Source organism: Oryctolagus cuniculus, chromosome 20 (assembly GCF_964237555.1).
Source record: "Oryctolagus cuniculus chromosome 20, mOryCun1.1, whole genome shotgun sequence".
Taxonomy (NCBI): domain Eukaryota; kingdom Metazoa; phylum Chordata; class Mammalia; order Lagomorpha; family Leporidae; genus Oryctolagus; species Oryctolagus cuniculus.
In genome coordinates, this window is record NC_091451.1 from 20027951 (window position 1) to 20050016 (window position 22066).

A 22066-nucleotide genomic window follows, 5' to 3' on the forward strand; every position below is an offset into this window, starting at 1 on the left:
TATATATATATATATATATGGCATGAGCTAACTCACCCTAAGTGGTGTGTAAATAAAGTAATCCTTAGAGGCAAAGAAAGCTCAAAGGTAGAGGAGAACAAGATGAAAACATATCTGTAAATATACCACTTACTTCTTGAATTTTGGGGGGCGGGCATTCATTCTGGGGAGAAAAATCACCCTTGTTCTGATGAGCTCACAGGCCCTAGAATAAAACGAGCCCAAGCTAAATATTGCAAGATGTCTTTAACTTGGAAACTGTTCCTTTAAATAGCAAGTTTTAGATGACCGTTTTTTAATACTGCTATTAGCATTTTGTTTTTCAACATTTGGTCCAAGTTATTACAACAAAGGGCTAGCGAAGGTGTACCTATATATAATAGAGGTTAGTTCCCGCCTGAACGTGTTTGCAAAATGGTGTATCTGCCCTAAGAAGTAAGAGCGTCCAGAGGTTAAGCTACAAGCTGCTCCGGCTGACTGACCGCCACCCTCTTGCTAACCACTCCAGGCTGCGTAGGCAGCCCCGTTGCAGGAGGGTTTCGCTGTGGGTTTGAAATCCCCAGGAGGCAAGAAAGCAGCCCACACTGGCTAACCCATCTCTGAGGAAGCTGGGGTTCGTTGTAAAGACTCGCGGGGACCGGGCCCTGGACTGACCCCAGCACTGCCCGAACCACCCCAACCACATCAGCGCTCCAAGCCTCCGTGTCCCCGTCTGAAAACAGGGGCCGGGCTGGCCGGTCCGTCGTTGCCCAGTCCGAGGTCCAGGGCGAGCCCGCAGGACGGCTGCATGTGCACTCTGTGACCGGTGAGGGAGGAGGGGCAGCACAGGGCGCCGATCCAGCTTGGCTCGCTAAAGCACCCGGTCCACACTACCGACGTCTTTCCCAGCGGGGCACTTTGCCCACAGCGCGGACAGCAGAGAGCCAACCTCAACTTCCAAGGACCGCCCGGGTTGGCCGCGCGCCTGCGTACTGCGGTCCGAGGGCGGAGAGCGGCCCTTCGCCTCCCGGAAAATCGCGCGAGATTCCCCCGCCCTCCGCCTGCCACTCTAGCACGGTGAGTGACGCGCTGGGGCTGCGGGCGTCGGGGTGACCTGGCTCTCTGCAGGGGCTTCTGGTGACGCTGGTGTTATTGTGTAGGACACAGCAGAAGCAGGAGTAGGTCTTTTTGTAAAGGATTGCTGGGGGTTAGCAACTTCCCGTGTGGGCAGGTTGTGTCCGAGGTGCCTCTGGGACTTTGGTGTGACACTTGTTTGTTGAGCTCCTACCTTATGCCAGGAATAGGGGCAGGCACGAAGCCTTGTCCTCTTGGCGCTGACGATCTGGGCAGTGAGGTTGTAAGTCTGGCCTGGAAGTGCAGACTATTGAGGGATTTCCATGGTAGTGGCCAGAGGTGGGAGCCCTAGGGTGGGTCCGCACCCTACAGGCAGCCCACGTGTGACACCTGGGGAGAGGGAGGAGGACCCGCACAGTCACACCAGGCGGGGCCGCAGAAGCATTGGTGGGAGAATAAGCCAGCAAGAGAAGGGTTGACACGTGGGCGGTTAAAGGGCGTTAGGAAGCCCAGGTAATGGAAATAGTGTGTGTGTGTGTTTTAAGATTTATTTTATTTATTTGAAAGACAGAGTTACAGAGAGACGCAGAGCGAGAGCAAGAGAGAGAGAGAGAGAGAGATTTTCCATTTGCTGGTCACTCCCCAAATGGCCGCAATGGCCAGAGCTGAGCTGAGCTGATCCGAAGCCAGGAGCCAGGAGCTTCTTCCGGGTCTCCCACATGGGTGCAGGGGCCCAAGGACTTGGGCCATCTTCTACAGCCTTCCCAGGCCATAGCAGAGAGCTGGATCAGAAGTGGGGCGGCCAGGACTTGAACTGGCACCCATATGGGATGCCAGCGCTTCAGGCTGGGACTTTAACCCTCTCTGCCTCAGCGCTGGCCCCTAGTGTGTGTTTTTGAACATGGCTTCAAATTGGGAGACTTTGGGCAAATGATTTAACCTTGTAGCTCCCTTAGCTCATCTGGAGGTGATGGTGTTACCAAATTGGGGTTACTGGGAGGAGGGGGTTAAACAAGATAAGGAATGTAAAGTCTGTGGCTCAATTCCTGGCACTTGGGAACATGGGAAATGGGCTAAGAGACAGGATATTTCCAAGATCCCATCTGGTTAGGATTAGGGCTTGTGCTCCACTCTAAACGGCCTCTCCCTTATGCAAGACTACAAGGTGGAAACTCAACACATTCTTTATGACCAGCAGTAGAGCCAACTTTCCAGTTGATCATCCATCTGGTATTGTTTTGGAATATTACCCAGTATCAATTAGAAGCTCTCTTAATATCATACCGGGTAAGTGTGTTCTGCTGAGATCCCCCCCACAGACACACTAGGGATTAATTCAACACCTCGCTCTTCTTTCAATTCTTGAACTCGGTGTGTTTAATTTTAGATGTCAATTTTGTGACCAAATCAAGTTCTTTATATTTAAAGATTTATTTATTTGAAAAACAGAGTTACAGAGAGAGAGAGAGAGGGCAAGACAAAGAGATCTTCCATCTACTGGTTCACTCCCCAAATGCCCTACAGCTCAGGGCCTGGAACCTGGAACCTGGAACTCCTGGGTCCACCCCGTGGGAGACCAAGCACTTGAGCCATCTTCCGCTGTTTTCCTAGGCACATTAGTGAGAAGCTGGATCAGAAGAGGAGCAGCTGGGACTCGAACCAGCGCTCACACGGGATGCCAGCATTGTAGGTGAAACCTAACCTGTTGCACCACAACACTAGCCCCAAGTTTTTTATATCTTTAATGTGTTGTTTGTGGGATATTGTGTAATTAGCCTACATTATTAAATTATAGTATTTGACATTTGAGAGCTTTCTAATTTAATACAGAAGGAGGGAACTTTAAAAGTGTACACTTCATGTTGAAAAGCAGTACTTGGAAAAACCTACAGTATGCATATTTTAAGAAAACAAAACATGAAAGTAATTAGAAAAGAGGGAGATATTAAACTTTAGGAAAATGTGAAACTTCATGTGGTATGACTCCTTTGAAAATTTAATCATCATAGTTGTATTGATAACCACTTAAGGATGGTTTAGACCCATTTAATTTGGAAAACTTTGTTTTTTAATTCTTACATAGTTTACTTGATGATTCATCATGTAAATTTTATGGACTTTTCCTTTTTTTTTTTTTTTTAAGATTTATTTATTTGAAAGGCGGAGTTACAGAGAGGCAGAGGCAGAGAGAGAGGGATGTCTTCCATCCCATACAGTACTCCCCAGATGGCTGCAGCGATCAGAGTTGCGCCGATCCAAAGCCAGGGGCCAGAAGCTTCCTCCGCGTCTCCCACACAGGTGCAGGGGCCCAAGGACTTGGGCCATCTGCCACTGCTTTCCCAGACCATAGCAGAGAGCTGGATGGGAAGTGGAGCAGCTGGGTCTCGAACCGGCGCCCATATGGGATGCCGGCACTGCAGGCGGTGGCTTTATGTGCTGTGCCACAGCGCTGGCCCCTTTATGGACTTCTTGGTGGGATGAAGCAACATGCATGCGGTACCACCTTAAAAAGTTGACCTTGAAGCCATTCAAGCCTGTAAATCTAACGGCCAGGCAAAGGTAAGGGGTAAGGAGAAGCGATTGAAGAACAAAGTCAGTGACACCGTGAGGAACAAGCAGAGGACATCCATGGACCAAGGAATGAAGAAACAAAGCAGTGCCAGGAAATAGAAAGGAAGGAGAGACTCAGCATAAGTGGGTGGACCTTGAATCCTGATTCTAATGAACCAACTTTGAGACAGTCGGAATTAGAATACACACTCGCGATTAGATAATGTTAAGGAATTCCCTGTGCTGTTAATTATGTATAATGTGTGGTGTTTATGTTTAAAGTAATCTATTCTCAGACGTGCCCAGCTGGGTGATTTTTAGGTGAAACAAGATTCTGGGATGTCGAGGATTTGCTTTCCGGAGAAGCTGAGAAGTCCAGTGTTTTAGCTGGACAGCCTTGTGTTCAGAAGGAGAGAGTGGATGTTGAGGGCAGCTACCCATTTCTGAGGTTGTAAATCTGTGTGTTCACAAAAGTAAGGAAGCAGCTAGGGTGGGGGTACTTCCCTCTTCATTGGGTCTTCCTGGGTGTCAGAAACAGAAGACATTCGGGTTGTAATCAGGAGCAGGATCCCTCTGCTCTAGGCTGGGTACCGGCAGGACAGCCGGGGCTGCTGTGTAGCCGTGTTTGTAAGAACCTGATGGGGGCTACTGGGGAGCTGGGGACAGAGTGAGAAAACATGAGCTCGGACATGAGGGGGTCGGTGTTTCAGTCCCAACCCCTTTCTTACCTGCCTTCCGATCGTGGGCACGTGCGCCCTCATCTCCTGCGCCTCCTCTCCTGCGCCTCCTCTCCTGCGCCTCCTCTCCTGTAGAGTGAGGACAGGAGGGCATTTACCTCTGTGACCCTGGTATAAGGAATTAGGAAGGGAATCTGTGAATGTGCTCTATAACCCATCATCTCCATAGAAATGCTGTGTTAAGCAAGATTTGAAAATGTATCCCATGATGATTATTTAACATTTTGGGGAGGTATGTTTAATAAATCTGTAATGAAATAATCAGGTACTGTGTAGGATAGCGAGAAATAAGAGTTCAGGGATCCCATGAACTTAGAAGCAAGTTCAGTGGGGACTGTGGTATTAGTAGGCTAAGCCTCCGCCTGCAGTGCCAGCATCCCTTAAGGGTGCTGGTTTGTGTCCTGGCTGCCCCTCTTTCTATCCAGCTCTCTGTTGATGGCCTGGGAAAGCAGTGAAAAATGGCCCAAGTGCTTGAGCCCCTGTACCCGGTGGGAGACCAAAAGAAGCTCCTGGCTCCTGGCTTTGGATTAGCCATTTGGGGAGTGAACTAGCGGGTAGAAGACCTTTCTTGCTATCTCTCCCTCTGTCTGTACCTCTACCTCTCAAATAAATAAATAAATAAATATATTTTTTAAAAAGTGTAAAGGTCTTTTAATAAAAAAAAGAACCTTTGAACATTTGGTTACACTTCAGTTAAGCAGTTAGTGTTTTTATTGCCACTAGATTAACTGGCTAGTTCCTGAGGAATGGATCATGTTGCTTTCTTTTAATCAAGCCTCAGTAGGATGCTTAATCGTGGTGGTGTGAGGATGAATGTGCATGAATTCTCTGAGTTCCAAAACATTCTGCCTCACTCAGTCTTCAATGAACTTGTTTTTATTAGCTAAGAATTCTAATTAGATTTACTCCACACCCCCCACCCCCCATATATTTGCTTTAGGAAACAAATTCTGATAGGAAAGTAGTGTATCCTTTTTGCGACCCTAACTAGGATTTTTCATCTCATTGCTCAGAAACACAGATGGACTTCTTTATCTTTTAAATTTCTGAATGCTTCAAATCTTTTTTGTGATTTAATACTCTTTCTATTTATAGGAGTTTTTCATAGAGAAATCTTGTGAGACCACTGCATAAGCTGAGATGATTGTACAAAGAGTGGTGTTGAATTCCCGACCTGGTACGTATTTGTTTATGAATGAACACCTGTGATCTTTGATAATTACTATAGCAAATGGGGGGATAAAAGCTAATAGGATGTCCAAGTGATAAATTAAGGTGGTAAGAAGTAATGTTAGTAAAGGCATTAGAAGAAGTTCTGCAAACTGTGCAGTATTCAGTTTTTGAAGTGATAACTTATCAAGACTATTTGTTGGTGAAATAAGGTATTTTGGAATTGTTAGAACATTTGAAAGATTATATTACAAATATGTATTGTTCTTCACTGATTCTTGAAATTTTTTTTCCTGTTTTATGTGCAGTGTATTTTTTTTTAAAAGATTTGTTTATTTATCTGAAAGTCAGAGTTACACAGAGAGAGAGAGGTCTTCCATCTGCTGGTTCACTCCCCAAATGGCCACAATAACCAGGGCTGGGCCAGGCTGAAGCCAGTAGCTTCTTCCGGGTCTCCCACGTGGGTGCAGAGGCATAAGCACTTGGTCCATCCTTGGATGTTTTCCCAGGAGCATTAGCAGGGAGCTGGATTGGAAGTAGAGTGGGTAGAACTCAAACTGGTGCCTACATGGGATGCCAGCATTATAAGTGGTAGCCTAACCTACTCTACAATGCCGGCCTCACTTGTAATTATTTTTAAAAAGGAATTTTGAGGGGCTGGTGCCATGGCTCACTTGGTTAATCCTCCGCCTGCGGCACCGGCATCCCATGTGGGTGCCGGGTTCTAGTCCCGGTTGCTCCTCTTCCAGTCCAGCTCTCTGGTGTGGCCCGGGAGGGCAGTGGAGGATGACCCAAGTGCTTGGGCCCCTGCACCCGCTTGGGAGACCAGGGGGAAGCACCTGGCGTCTGGCTTCAGATTGGCGCAGTGTGCCGGCCGTAGAGGCCATTTGGGGAATGAACCAACGGAAGGAAGACCTTTCTCTGTCTCTCTCTCTCTCACTGTCTATAACTCTACCTGTCAAATAAATAAATTAAAAAAAAGGAATTTTGAAGTTAACAACAATATTCAAAAAAACCTGGAGAAAATCAAGTGTGATTAAAGCTCTTTGCAGGGGCTGGCGCTGTGGTATAATGGATAAAGCCACCACCTGCAGTGCCAGCATTCCATATAGGTGCCAGTTTGAATCCCAACTGCTCTACTTCTGATCCAGCTCTCTGCTATGGCCTGGGAAAGCAGTAGAAGATGGCCCAAATCTTTGGGCCCCTGCACCCACTTGGGAGACTTAGAAGAAGCTCCTGGCTCCTGCCTTCAGATTGGTGCAGCTCTGGCCATTGCGACCATCTGGAGAAACCAGCAGATGGAAGACCTCTCTCTCTTTCTCTGCCTCTGCTCTCTGTAACTCCTCTGGCTTTTAAATAAATACATAATCTTTTAAAAAAAACTATTTGCAAAATTTTTGCTAAGTCATTTCTACAAGTTACAAGAAATTTTTTTAGAAAGATTTTACTTAGTAAATATAAATTTCATAGGTACATCTTTAGGAATATAGCAGTTCTACCCCCCATACCCTCCCTCCCACTCCCACTCCCATCCCACTTCCTACTCCTTCGCCCATCCCATTCTTCATTAAGATTCATTTTTAATTATCTTTTATACAGAAGAACAACTCTATACTAAGTAAAGATTTTGACAGTTTGCACCCACACAGACACACAAAGTATAAAGTACTGTTTGAAGACTAGTTTTACTGTTAATTTCATAGTACAACTCATTAACGACAGAAGTCCTGCATGGGGAGCAAGTACACAGTGACTCCTGTTGAAGAATTTTGAAATAGTGTAGATTTATTCATGTCTGTACTGAAACCGAGTGTTCTGAGAGTGACCTTTTAAGGAATAATATTTGCATGAAAAAGTGGCTTTTTGATTTCATATTTTTGTCCATTATCTTAGGGAAAAATGGCAATCCAGTGGCAGAGAATTTCCGAATGGAAGAAGTCAGTTTGCCGGATACTATCAAGGAAGGACAAGTAAAAGTTAGAACTCTCTACCTTTCTGTGGATCCCTACATGGTAAGAATCAGCATGCTGTATCTTGGTACAAAATAATTTTTTTCATGGTATTGCATTTGAATTTTATTGTGTAACCCATTATGATTGGTAAATATTTGAGTAGTTAAGTTTTTTTTTGACAGGCAGAGTTAGTGAAAAAGAGAGTCAGAGAGAAAGGTCTTCCTTCCGTTGGTTCACCCCACAATGGCCGCTGCGGCCGGCGTGCTGTGGCCAGCACACTGCGCTGATCCAAAGCCAGGAGCCAGGTACTTATCCTGGTCTCCCATGCAGGTGCAGGGCCCAAGCACTTGGGCCATCCTCCACTGCACTCCTGGGCCACAGCAGAGAGTTGGCCTGGAAGAGGGGCAACCGGGACAGAATCCAGACCGGGACTAGAACCCGGTGTGCTGGCACTGCAGGGGGAGGATTAGCCTATTGAGCCGCAGAGCTGGCCTGTAGTTAAGTTTTGCTACTATTCTTTGTTCACTAAATTTTCTTGGCAGCCTTATTGAACCATAAACAATTGGGTTTGTTTAACCATAAACAACTAACCATAAACAGTTAACCAAAAACAATTGGGTTTGTTTGTGAACTCTTAAATCTGTTCCATCAATTCATATGTTTATGCTAGTACCTCACTGCCTTGCTTACTGCAGCTTTTTGCTAAGTTTTGAAAGTAGGATGTGTGCGTTTTCCAACTTTGTTCTTTTCCAAGATTGTTTTGACTATTCTTATTTCCTTGAATTTCTCCACGAATTTTGGAATCAGACTGTCAATTTCTACACAGAAACCAGCTGGGATTTTGAAAGGGATTGCTTTGATTCCAGATGCATTTGGGGAGTGTTGCCATCTGTGATGGTTAATTTTGTGTGTAAGCTTGACTTTGCCATGGGATACCAGATATCTGGTTAAACATTTTTGGGATATCTGTGTGGGTATCTCTGGGAGAGACTGGCATTTGCTTGGTGGGCTGAGTAAAGCAGATAACCCTGTCCATTAAGGGTGGGCTTCGTCCAGGTCATTGAGAGCCTGAGTGAAATAAAAAAGTAGAGGAAGATTGAATTAACTCTGCCAGACTGGTACAGCTGAGGCTCTGATCTTCTGCCCTTGAGCTCCTGGTTCTGGAATCTGTCCCATCAGCTGTCTGCTCCCAAGGCATTTGAACTGCACCACTCGGTTTTCCAGCTTGTAGAAATGCATGTTACTTGTGATGTCATTGTCTGGCTTTGATATCAGGATAATATTGGCCTCACAGGATGAGTGGGGTAGTATTTCTTTGTCTTCTATTTCTGAAACAGTTGGTATTAATTTATATATGTGGGTATGCTCGTGTGTATGTATGTAAAATATCATATATAAAAATTATGCATGATTTGGAACTGAGACTATACCAAACAATGGCCGAAGAAGAAACATCCAATCTCCTTTTCTTTTGTCTGGTCACTCAGAAATGCAGTGTGATTAGCTGTGCTTGTTGTTGCTTTTTGGTTCACATTCTTTGCTGCCACATAACTTGGAGGCTGCTTTGCATATACTGATGTGTATCATCCCTGAGGACTGTCTGGAATACAGATATTCTGGGCGAGTTATTTTTTGACCGACATCTGCCTATTTGGAACACTTCATTGTCCCTCTGCCACATATCATTTGTTGCTGGAGAAAATGTTGTGACTGGATTTTTTTCTTACACCTGTCTCATAATGGGGTCCTGACCCATTACTCAAGTAATTGCGCATAGTTCAGAGATCTTTCAAGAACCAAACTGGTAGTTGTTTGTCTTACAAACTGATAAAGTACCTCTCATTCAGGCCTTTGAAACATGGCTTCTACATCTTTTTCTTTTTCTTTTTAAGATTTATTATTTGTTTGAAAAAGTTACAGAGAAGAGAGCGAGAGACAGAGAAAGAGATCTTCTGTCCTCTGTTTCACTCCCCAGATGGCCGCAACAGACAGTGCTGGGCCAGACCAAAGCCAGGAGCCTGGAGCTTCATCCGGGTCTCCATGTGAGTGTAAGGGCCCAGTACTTGGGCTATATTCTTCTGCTTTTCCCAGGCCATTAACTGGGAGTTGGATCAGAAGTAGAGCAGCTGGGACACGAACTGGTGCCCATATTGGATGCTAGCATTGCAGGCATGGCTTTATCTGCTGCACCATAACACCGGCCCTCTAGCTTTCTTACAGTCTAATATTTGGGCCCCCAACAATGGAGAGGAGCTGGGAAGAAAACTTGGACCCCTCACCACAAGTGAGAATTGAAGGGCCAGGCACTGACCCAGGACCATCCCCTGACCTACCCAGACCTGCAAGCAGACCCCACACAAGACCTGGGCCCTTCCTTCTTCCTCCCTCACCTGAACTCTCAGTTCTTTACAAGATTGGTGGAATGTTCCAGTGAAGTTAGCTAGGTCTGGGCTTTTCTTTTTGATACGTTTAAAAATGATCAATTCAGGGCTGGTGCTGTGGCACAGCAGGATAAGCTGCCACCTGCAGCACCAGCATCCATTATGGGCTCCAGTTTGAGTCCTGGCTGTTCCACTTCAGATCCAGCTCCCTGCTAAAGTGCCTGGGAAAGCAGTGGAAGATGGCCCAATCCCTGGACCCCTGCCATCCACATGGGAGACCCAGAGGAAGCTCCAAGCTCCTGGCTTTGGCCTGACCCAGCCCTGGCTTTTGTAGTCATTTGGGGAGTGGACCAGTGGATTAAAGATTTCTATCTTTCTTTCTTTGTCTGTAACTCTGCCTTTCAAATAAATGAATAAATAAATCTTAGAAAAAAATTATCAGTTTAATATCTTTACCGTTATAGATTTTTTTTTAAGTGCAGGGGCCCAATCACTTGACCATCTTCTGCTGCTTTCCCAGGTCATTAGCAGGGAGCTGGATCAGAAGTGGAGCAGCTGGGATTTGAACTGGTGCCCATATGGGATGCTGGCACTGCAGGTGGCAGCTTTACCCACTACTCCACAGTGCTGGTCCCAAGGTCTCTTCTTAATAAGCCACTAATGAGGGGCCAGCGCTGTGGTGTAATGGGTAAAGCCGCTGCCTGCCAGTGCCAGCATCCTATATGGGCACTGGTTCAAGTCTCAGCTGCTCCACTTCTGATTCAGCTCTCTGCTATGGCCTGGGAAAGCACTAGAAGATGGCCCAAGTCCTTGGGTCCCTGCACCCGTGTGGGAGACCTAGAAGTGAAGAAGCTCCTGGCTCCTGGCTTTGGATCAGTCCAGCTCTGGCCATTGCAGCCATTTGGAGAGTGATCCAGTGGATGAAGGACTTCCTCTCCCTCTCTCCCTCCCTCCCTCTTTCTCTCTCTCTCTCTCTCTCTCTCTCTCTCTCTCTCTCTGCCTCTGCCTCTCTGTAACCCTGCCTTTCAAATAAATAAATAAATCTTTTTTTTAAAAGACACTAATGGGGGCTGGCACTATGGCGTGGAGGGTAAGGCAAAGTTGGCATCCCATATGGGCGCCAGTTCAGGTCCCAGCTGCTCATCTTCCATCCAGCTCCCTGGCAACGGTCTGGGAATCTGTCCATTTCATCTAACTCATGTTGTTTATCAGTGTATGGCTGTCCATGGTATTCCTTTATTAACTTTTTTGTTTCTATAAGGTCAGTAATCACCCCCTCCCTTTTAAAGATTTATTGATTTATTTGAAAGGCAGAGTATCAGAGAAAGAAAGAGATCTTCCATTTGCTGGTTCACTCCCCAAATGGCTGCAATGGTTGGGGCTGGGCCAGGCCCAAGCCAAAAGCCAGGAACTCCATCCGGGTCACCCACAAAATTGGTGGCAGGGGCCCAAGTACCTGGGTCATCTTGTGCATGATTAGCATATTAGTGGGGAACTGGATTGGAGGCAGAGCAGCTGGATTCCAACTGGGTATTCCATTCTCATATGGGCTGCGTGTGTCACAGGTGGTGGCTTAACTTGCTGTGTCACAATGCCAGCTTCAAATGTGACTGTTTCAAAACCACTGTAATTTTAGAAAATAGCATATAGAAAAATCAAAAGATAAATGGCAAACATAAAAATTGTCAATAAAATATAAGAAAAATAATGACTAGTTAATGTAGAAAGCTTCCATACATTAATCATGAAAAATTGAAAGTTGGGCAAAAACACCCACAGGCAATCCATCATCTCCTTCTGGATCAGCGTTTGTGTACATGTGCTTTCTGCTTCCTTCTGGCTTCTGGAATACCCTGGTAGAAGAAGAAGATAATCCTGGCCTGGCTGTGCTCAGATTTTACCTGCGGTGCAGACCCAACTGGTAGTGCCACATTGCAACAGGACGCTTACAGCCTGGGGAGGGCTCTTTGTTCCCTCGGATCCATTAGTGGACTTAAGGCTCTGTCTTCCAGTGACACCAGTCATCCTTGGTTATGCTTATAATGGAAAGCAATTTGATTACTCTCTCAGCTTGTTTCTGTTGTTACAGCCGAATAGCACCATCTGGTTAATTTTAAAGAACAGGGGTTTATTTAGCATATGGTTCTAGGGGCTGGGAAGCCCAAGGGTATGGTGCCAGCATTCGCCGAGCGGCTTCTTGCTTCATCATAGCATGGCAGAGGGCATTACTTGGTGAGGTAGAGCAGGTGTGCTAGCCTAGGTCTCTTCTGAAAAAGCCACTAATGGGGGCTAACATTATGACAGAAGGGTAAAGCAATGCTGGCAGCCAGTTCGTGTCCCGGCTGCTCAGTTCCCATCCAGCTCCCTGCTAACGGTCTGGGAAAAGCAGCGGAGGATGACCCAAGTGTCTGGGCCCTTGCACCCACGTGGAAAACCTGGAAGAAGCTCCTGGCTCCTGGCTTTGGCCTGGCTCAGCTCAGGGTGTTGTGGCCATTTGGGGAAAGAACCAGTGGATGGAAGACCAGTCTGTCTCTCTCTTTTCTCTCTGACTTTCAAATGAATAAATAGATCTTTAAAAAAAAAAAAAAAGCCACTACTGCAGTCATGAGGCCCCAACTTTCATGACCTATCTAATCCCAGCTACCTTCCCAAAGCTCTCAACACCACTCCTCTGACCCCCACTGACATATGAATTGGGGATTAAGTTTCAACATGAGCTTTGAGGGGGATGAATATCCAGACTATAGCAATGACTTCATTCAAAATTCTTTCCAGATGGCTGGCGCCGCAGCTCACTAGGCTAATCCTCCACCTGCGGCGCCAGCACTCCAGGTTCTAGTCCTGGTTGGGGCGCCGGATTCTGTCCCGGTTGCCCCTCTTCCAGGCCAGCTCTCTGCTGTGGCCCGGGAGTGCAGTGGAGGATGGCCCAAGTGCTTGGGCTCTGCACCCGTATGGGAGACCAGGAGGAAGCACCAGGCTCCTGGCTTCGGATTGGTGCATCGCGCCGGCTGTAGCAGCCATTTGGGGAGTGAACCTACAGAAGGAAGACCTCTCTGTCTCTCTCTCTCAGTGTCTAACTCTGCCTGTCAAAACAAAAAAAATTCTTTCCAGGGATAACAAAAATGAGGTGGTGTATGGTCTAGAACATTCTAAATATATAAATTTTCAAGTGGAAACAGAGGGGTAAAATAAGTCATCGATTTCCTGCCCTTTCAGTGACATCATGCTACCTATGCTAAACACATCACATGTGGAGAATACTTGTCAGGAATCCAGGAGAAAAATGAGTCAGAGGTCAGTGTTGTGGTGCATGGGTTAAGCTGCTGCTTGCAGCACCAGCATCCTGTATCAGAGTGCAAATTCAAGTCCCGGCTACTTTGAATCCAGTTCAGTTTCTTGCTAATTGTCCTGGAAAAGCAGCAAATAATGGCCTAAGTACTTGGGTCCCTGCCACCCGTGTGGTAGACCTAGATGAAGTTCCTGGTTCCTGGCTTCTACTTGGCCCAGCCTTGGCTATGTGGGCATTTGGGGAGAGAACCCGTGAATGGAAGATCTCTCTCTCTCTCTCTCTCTCTCTCTCTCTCTCTCTCTCTGTCATTCTGTCTTTTGAATAACTAAATAATCTTTTAAAAATTACAGTGAAATCTTGAGTGTTCAAAGTCAGTTCTTGGAGGCGACTGCTCTGGATTACTTAAGACTTTTATACTTCCTAGTATGAACATGTGATTCAGATCATCTAAGGATTACATATGTTGTAATAAACAAAGTATAATTACTTTTGCTTAAGTTCAGGATAACACAAAATCAATTCAAAGCAAAATTTAGCAAAATAAAGCCAGGGTTCAAGATTAAAAGCATTTTAAAAGAGCAGAATGAAAAGGGTGTATTCTTCTTGGAAATCTTTGAGTGGGAACAGACTTCCTGTTCTGAAGAATTTCTTCAAAGGGCCTTACAATGAGAGAAATTCGTGGCCCAAAGATTTTAGAGGTAGAAAATGATGAAACAACTAGGATTGTGACATGAGAGAATTCCTGATCTCTAGTTCAAACGCTCCCAACCTCAAAGCAAAACCCAAACCAAAAGAACCTGTTTGTCTTCCAGGGAGGTAAGGTGGTTTCATCCACCTCTCATTTCATGCTGGGAGGCACAGTCCTGCTGGAGCATTTTGTCTCTTGTTCTCCGTATTCCATCAGTCCCCAGGTCCTCTGTGTCCCACCTCCTGAGTGCTTCTCAATTCTGTCCACCTCTCAGTTACTTCAAGCATGTTTACCTAGTCTGAGTTTATTTCTTGCCTTATGGGATACCTTTGCATGCACTCTTTGCCCCTTTAAATGTTTTCCACTGCAACCAGAGTGATTTTTTTTAGAGATTTCTTTAAAAATAAAAAAGATTTATTTTTATTTAATTGAGAGGCATACAGACAGAGAGAGGGAGAGACAAGAGAGTAAGGTCTTCCATCTGCTGCTTCACTCTCCACATGGCCACAATGGCAGGAGCTGCGCTGATCTGAAGCTAGGAGCCAGGAGTTTCTTCTGGGTCTCCCAGGCAGGTGCAGGGGCCCAAGCACTTGGGCCACCTTCTACTGCTTTCTCAGGCCATCAGCAGGGAGCTGGATTGGAAATGGAGCAGCTAGGACTTGAACCAGTAGCCATATGGGATTCCAGCATTGTAGGCAGATGCTTAACCTAATACGTCACAGTATTGGCCCCAAGATTTCTTATTTCTTATTATTCATTTGAAAGTCAGAATTACAGAGGGAGAGAGACAGAAAGGGAGATCTTCCATCTGCTTAATCACTCCCTAGATGACTGCAGTGGCCAGGGCTGGGCCAGGTCAAAGCCAGGAGCTTCTTCCGGGTCTCCCATGTGGGTGTAGGGGCCCAATCACGTGGGCCATTTTCCGCTGCTTTTCCAGGGGAATTAGCAGGGAGCTGGATCAGAAGTGGAACAGCTGGGACTTGAACCAGTGCCCATACAAGATGCTGGTTTTGCAGGCAGCGACTTTACCCACTGTGCCACAATGCTGACCCCACAGAGTGATCTTTTTATAACAGCAACTAATCATGCTGCCTTGCTTAAAAATAATTTGATGGCTTCTTACCTGGTTTGGAATTGAGAATAACAGCTGAAGATGCCACATAGTCTGGCCCGTTTGCTGGTCTAGCCTCACTTTACCCTGCCTTGCTTCCTGCTCTGTATCCTCACCTGACAGGGCATATTACCTTTTCCTTTTTCTTCTTTTTTGGCAAGGATTTATTTATTTATTTGACAAGTGGAGATACAAGGGAGAGGCAGAGAGAGGAAGAGAGATCCACTGGTTCACTTCCCAAATGCCCACAACAGCCAGAGTTGGGCCAGGTTTAAGCCAGGAGCCCAGAACTCCAGGGGGGTCTCTCACATGGATGGCAATGATCCATGTACTTGGGCCATCATCTGCTGCTTTCCCAGGCATATCAGCAGACACTGGATCAGAAGTGAAGCAGGGGGCTGGCACTGTGGCACAGTGGGCTAAGCCTCTGCCTGTGGCGCCAGCATCCCATATGGGTGTCTGTTTGTGTCTCGGCTGCTCCTCTTCTGGTCCAGCTCCTTGCTGATGTCCTGGGAAATCCATGGAAGATGGCCCAAGAGCTTGGGTCCCTGTGCCCACGTGGAAGACCCAGAAAAAGCTCCTGGCTCCTGGCTTCAGATCGGCCCAGCTCCTGACATTAGGGAATGAACCAGCAGATGGAAGACCTTTCTCTCTGTGTCTCCCTCTCTCTGTCTGTAGCTCTACCTCTCAAATAAATAAAATATTAAAATAAAACACAAGAAGTGAAGCAGCTGGGACTTGAACCAGTGGAATGTGGGCATGTTAAGCAGTGCCTTAACCTGCAGCACCACAATGCCTGTCCCTTGTTGAGTTTTTTGAATTGCTTATAAATTCTGGATATTAATCTTCTGTCAGATGAATAGTTTGCAAGTATTTTCTCTTTTTCAGTTGGCTGTATATTCTATTATTTGCTGTGCAGAATCTTCTTAGTTGTAATACTGTTTGTTTATTGTTGCTTTCAAGAACTTATCCAAAAAGTAGTTGCCTATACTCATGTGTTGAAGTGTTTCTCCTATGTTTTCTTCTAGTAGTTTCATATTTCAGGTCTTAAATTTAGATCTTTGATCCATTTTGAGTTGATTTTTATATAGAGTGAGGGATGGGGAGAGGTCTTGTTTCAGTCTTCTGTTTATGAATATCCAGTTTTCTCAGCACTGTTTATCAAAGATGCTGTCATTTCCCCAGTGTATGTTTTTGGCATCATTGGCAAAGATTAGTTGGCTATAGACACCTGGATTCATTTTTAGAATCTCTGTTATGTTCCATTGGTCTTTATGTTTTTATGCTAATGCCAAGTTGTTTTGGTTACAATAGCCCAGTAGTGAGTTTGAAATCTGGTATTGGGGCTGGTGCTGTGGTGTAGCGGGTAAAGCTGCTGCCTGCAGTGCCGGCATCCCATATGGGTGTCAGTTCGAGCCCCGGCTGTTCCGCTTCCGATCAAGCTCTCTGCTATGGCCTGAGATAGCAATAGAAGATGGCCCAAGTCCTTGGACCCTGCACCCACATGGGAAGACCCAGAGGAAGTTCCTGGCTCTGGATCAGCGCAGCTGCAGCCATTACAGCCGATTGGGGAGTGAACCATTGGGTGGAAGACCTCTCTCTTGCTCTCTCTCTCTGCCTCTCCTCTCTCTGTGTAACTCTTTCAAATAAAAAAAAATCTTTTAAAAAAAGACTTATGCCCACTTTGAAAAGAAAGTAGGTTCCTGGCTTTCGATCGGTGCAGCTCTGGCCATTGTGGCCAACTGGGGAGTGAACCAGTGGATGCAAGACCTCTCTCTCTCTGCCTCTCCTTCTCCCTCTGTGTAATTCTGATTTTCAAATAAATAAATAAATCTTAAAAAAAAAAAAAAAAAAAACTCTGTTAACACACTGACGTGTGAACCAAATAAAGTGGCTACTGTTTTTTTTTTTTTTAAAAAGAAATCTGGTATTGCTTTATAATTTCTGAGTTCATTGTTGATATATCAAAATAATACTGACTTTTATGCTTTGATTTCACAGCTACAGCTTTACTGAATTCAGCAGGTTTCTTCTTCTTTTTAATATTTATTTATTTAAAAGGTAGAGAGAGAGAGAGCTTCCATCTGCTCGTTCACTCCCCAAATGGCTGCAATGGCCAAAGCTGGGCCAGGCTGAAGCCAGGAGCCAGGAGCTACTTCCCTGTCTCCCATATGGGTGCAGCGCCCAGACGCTTGGCCATCTTCTGTTACTCTCCCAGGCATATTAGCAGGGAGCTGGATTGGAAGTAGAACAGCTGGGTCTTGAGCCAGCGCCCATATGGGATGCTGGCACTGTAGAGGCTTAATCTTTTGTGCCCCTCAGGTTTCTTCTAATTTTTAAAAAAATATTTATTTATGAAGCCGGCGCCATGGCTCACTAGGCTAATCCTCCGCCTTGTGGCGCCGGCACACCGGGTTCTAGTCCTGGTCGGGGTGCTGGATTCTGTCCTGGTTGCCCCTCTTCCAGGCCAGCTCTCTGCTGTGGCCCGGGAGTGCAGTGGAGGATGGCCTGGGTGCTTGGGCCCTGCACCCCATGGGAGACCAGGAGAAATACCTGGTTCCTGTCATCAGATCAGCGCGGTGCGCCGGCCGCAGCGCGGCGGCCATTGGAGGGTGAACCAACGGCAAAGAAAGACCTTTCTCTCTCCTCTCTCTCTCACTGTCCACTCTGCCTGGCTCACCTGGTTAATACTCCGCCTGCAGCGCAGGCATCCCATCTGGGCGCCGGGTTCTAGTCCCAGTTGCTCCTCTTCCAGTCCAGCTCTCTGCTGTGGCCTGGGAGGGCAGTGGAGGATGGCCCAGGTGCTTGGGCCCTGTACTCACATGGGAGACCAGGAGAAGCAGCTGGCTCCTGGCTTCGGATCAGTGCAACGCCGGCCGTAGCAGCCATTTGGGGGGTAAACCAAGGAAGGAAGACTTTTCTGTTTGTCTCTCTCTCTCTGTCTATAACTCTACCTGACAAATAAAAAATAAATAAATAAAAATTAAATGTTTAAAAAAATATTTATTTATTTGAGAGATAGAGCTACAGAGAGAGGGAGAGACAGAGAGAGAGGGGTTTTCCATCTGCTGGTTCACTCCCCAAATGGCCACAATGGCTGGAGCTGGGCTGATCTGAAGCAAGGAGCCAGCAGATTCTTCTGGGTCTCCCACATGGATGCAGGGGCCCAAGCACTTGGGCCATCTTCTACTGCTTTCCCAGGCCATCAGCAGGGAGCTGAATTGGAAGAGGAGCAGCCGGGACATGAACTGGTGCCCATATGGGATGCTGGTGCACAGGCGGAGGCTTAACCTACTATGCCACAGTGCCAGCCCCTCAGGTTTCTTCTTAAAAATCACTATTATTTTACTTATTTTTGAGGCAGAGAGAGAGGGAGATGGAGACATGGAGAATAGACAGAGGGCTGTCATCTGCTGGCTCACTCCCTGACGCCCGCAGTCACTGGGCATAGAGCATGCAGAGCTGGGAACCAAGAACACAATCCAGGGCTTCCACAGCGGTGACAGGGACCCAGCCACTCGATGTGCACATCAGTAGTGAGCAGAGCCGGAACCTGATCCCAGATGCTCTGCTCTGGGACGTGGGCCTTCCACGCAGCATTCCAACTGCTCAGGGAGATGCTCACCTGTTTGTTCTGATAGCCTGTTGGTAGAGCCTCTTGGTTTCTCTATGTAGAGAATCATGTCATCTGCAAGCTGGGATTATTTGACTTTCTATTTAAATTTCTGTTTGTATTTATATGCCTTTATTTCTTTCTCTTGACTAGTTCTTCTAGCTAAAGCTTCTAGTACTATATTGAATAAGAACAGGGAGAGGGCCCTCCTTGTCTGGTTGCGGATCTTAGAGGAAAGAGAAAATGCTTCAACTTTTCCCTCTTTGATATGATATTGGCTGTGGACTAGTCATAGATAGTCTTTATTATGTTGAAGTAAGTTTCTAGATTATTTGACTCTTTTTAGTTCCTTGTATGTTCTGGATATGAATCATTGTCAGATGAATAGTTTACAAATATTTTTTTCTGTTCTGCAGGTTGTCTCTTCACTGTGCTGTGCAGGAACTCTTAGTTTGATATAATCCCATTTTTTTATTTTTACTTTTGTTGCCATTGCATTTGGGGCCTTATTCAAGAAAATCTTTCCCTATACTGATGTGTGTTTTTTTTTTTAAATTTATTTTTATTTGTTTGAAAGGTAGTGTGATAGAGAGGAGACACAGAGCAAGAGATCTTCCATTTGCTGGTTCACTCCCCAGATGGCTGCAACAGGCAAAGGTGGGCCAGGCTGAAGACAGGAGCAAGGAACTCCGTTTGGGTCTCCCATGTAGGTGGCAGGGTCCCAAGGACTTGGGGCATCTTCCACTGCCTTCGTGTGTGCATTAGTCGCAAGCTACTGGGACTCAAACTGGCATCGCAGGGTATGGCTAACCCACTGTGTCACAGCACTGGCCCCTATGCCAGTGCCTTGAAAGTATTTTTCCTGCGTTTTCTTCTGATTGTTTCATAATTTTAGGTCTTATATTTAGGTCTTTGATCCACTTTGAGTTGATTTTTGTGCATGGTGAGAGGTAGAGATCTTGTTTCATTCCTCTACATGAGAATATCCGGTTTTCCCAGCACCACTTATTGAACAGACTATCCTTTCTCCGTTGCGTGTTCTTGGCATCTTTGTCAAAAATCAGTTGACTAAATGTGTGGATTTATTTCTGGGTTTTCTGTTCAGTTCCATTGGTCTGTGAGTCTGCTTTACGTCAGTTCTGTGTTTTTGGGATTGCCACAATCTAATTTTAGAACTAGAACAGACTTTTTTTTTAAGGATGTATTTATTTATTTGAAAGTCAGTTACAGAGGGAGGAAGAGACAGTGACAGAGACAGAGACAGAGATCTTCTATCCACTGGTTCCCTCCCTGAGTGGCTGCAATGGCCAGGACTCAGCCAGGCTGAAGACAGGAGCCAGGAGCTTCATCCGATCTCCCCACATGGGCCATCTTCTGCTGCTTTTCCCCAGGCCATTAGTAGGGAGCTGGATCAGAAGTGGAGCAGCCGGGATTTGAACCATTGCCCATGTGGGATGCCAGCATTGCAGATGGTGGCTTTACCTGCAATACCACAACACTGGGCCCCTTTAGAACATGCTTAAGTTCTTTTTTAATTGTACTTCTTTACTTGTTAGAAAAGAGATGCTTTTTTTTTTTAGAATAAAAAATATCTGAAACAAAGAAATTAAAAAATTTTATTTTTAATTAACATTACTTATTATATACTTTTAATCACTGAGTATATTAGTAACTGATTCAATATTATCTGATAAAATTACCTCTTTTTTTTTGTTTTTAGCGTTGTAGAATGAATGAAGACACTGGTACTGATTATATCACACCTTGGCAGTTGTCTCAAGTAGTTGATGGTGGAGGTGTTGGAATTATAGAAGAAAGCAAACACAAAGATTTGACGCAAGGTGATTTTGTGACTTCTTTCTATTGGCCCTGGCAAACCAAGGTTATTCTGGATGGAAATAGCCTTGAAAAGGTGATGTATGTTAATTTTTTCTTCTCTCTGAGTTCTCACTTTGTACATTTAGCATTCTGTTCTGTTTGTTATCAGAGAAAGAATAGAAGCATAGTTTTTTTAGCTAGTTGCCAAAGTGTGGAAAGCCTTTGTTCCTTCTCCACCCTTGACAGTAGCTGTAACACCTGCTGGATTGCCAGCGAATGTCGTCACTGTGCATTTGTGTCTTTCAAATTATATATATAAAGCTTGAGCTATAGCATTAAAAATGTTTTATATTGCACTAAAGAAAAAAAGTTTTGTACTAAGAACTGGAAGTCCCCTATAATTATGTTTTCAGATATCCTGAGAAGGAAATTTGGAAATTTGCTTTGTGCTTGAAATTCTGTCTCATGTCAGAAATCCTGAGTTTAGTTTCCACCCTTAGGTTGAATCCTGTGAAACTACCAATATGTAACTATTTTTTTTTACATTTTATTTGAACAGCAGAGAGACAGAGACAGACACAGAAAGAGATCTTTCATCTACCCATTCAAATGCCCTCAATAGCCAGAGCTGAGCCAGGCTGGAGCCAGGAGCCCAGAACTCAGTCTAGGTTTCCCATGTGCGTGGCATGGCAGGGACCCACGTACATGGGCCACCATCTTGCTGCCTCCTGGTGCACCTTAGCAGGAAGCTGGATGGGAAGCAGAGGCAGGACTCAAACACAGGCACTCTGATATAAGATGTGGTTGTCAGAAGCAGCATTTTAATTGCTATACCAAACACCCGCTCCATTCATCTGTGTTTTTTTTTTTTTTTTTAAGATTTATTTTATTTATTTGAAAGACAGAGTTACAGAGAGGGAAAGACAAAGAGAAAGGTCTTCCATCCGCTGTTTCATTCCCCAAATGGCTGTAAATGGAGCTGAGCCGATCTGAAACCAGGAGCCAGAAGCTTCTTCCAGATCTCCCACATGGGTGCAGGGGCCCAAGGACTTGGGCCATCTTCTGCTGCTTTCCCAAGCACATTAACAGGGAGCTGGATTGGATGTGGAGCAGCCAGGACTCAAACTGGTACCCATTTAGGATGCCAGTGGTGCCCACATTGCGGGCTGGGGCTTTAACCTGCTGTGCCACAGTGCCAGCCTCTATTTATCTCTTTTCACTCATAAAAAAAAAATCCTCTTAATGAAACTGAGCCTAATTGATGTGCCATTAAGGAAATTATTTTATGTATCTGTCCCTCAGTTTCCTCAAAATGAAAAGAATAACTCTTTCACATATAGATGTAAAAATTAAATAAAACTAAAGTTTTATAGAAAATTTTGGTATTTTTATTATAATGAAAATTCTTTGTCTTTTTAAAAGAATTATTTCTTGGCCGGCGTCGCGGCTCACTAGGCTAATCCTCCACCTAGCGGCGCCAGCACACCGGGTTCTAGTCCCGGTCGGGGCACCGGATTCTGTCCCGGTTGCCCCTCTTCCAGGCCAGCCCTCTGTTGTGGCCAGGGAGTGCAGTGGAGGATGGCCCAAGTACTTGGGCCCTGCACCCCATGGGAGACCAGGAGAAGTACCTGGCTCCTGCAATCGGATCAGCGCGGTGCGCCGGCTGCAGCGCGCCGGCTGCGGCGGCCATTGGAGGGTGAACCA

General features: G+C 45.7%; 1 protein-coding gene across 5 annotated transcripts in view; it reads left to right on the plus strand.

Moving 5' to 3' along the window:
* Positions 1–284: 284 nt before the first annotated feature.
* Positions 285–22066, plus strand: part of PTGR2 (prostaglandin reductase 2) — a 34620-nt gene continuing 12838 nt past the window's right edge. Inside the window, exons 1-5 of one of the 5 annotated variants that reach the window (XM_070065265.1) lie at positions 964–1056; positions 2665–2739; positions 5436–5517; positions 7404–7522; positions 20265–20456. In XM_070065265.1, the coding sequence (XP_069921366.1) occupies positions 5481–5517; positions 7404–7522; positions 20265–20456 (348 nt within the window). In that variant the 5' untranslated portion in view covers positions 964–1056; positions 2665–2739; positions 5436–5480. Of the gene's footprint in view, positions 1158–2210; positions 2341–2664; positions 2740–5435; positions 5518–7403; positions 7523–20264; positions 20457–22066 lie in introns of all 5 variants that reach the window. The other 4 variants (XM_070065267.1, XM_070065266.1, XM_008272067.4 and 1 more) reach the window with 4 other exon arrangements.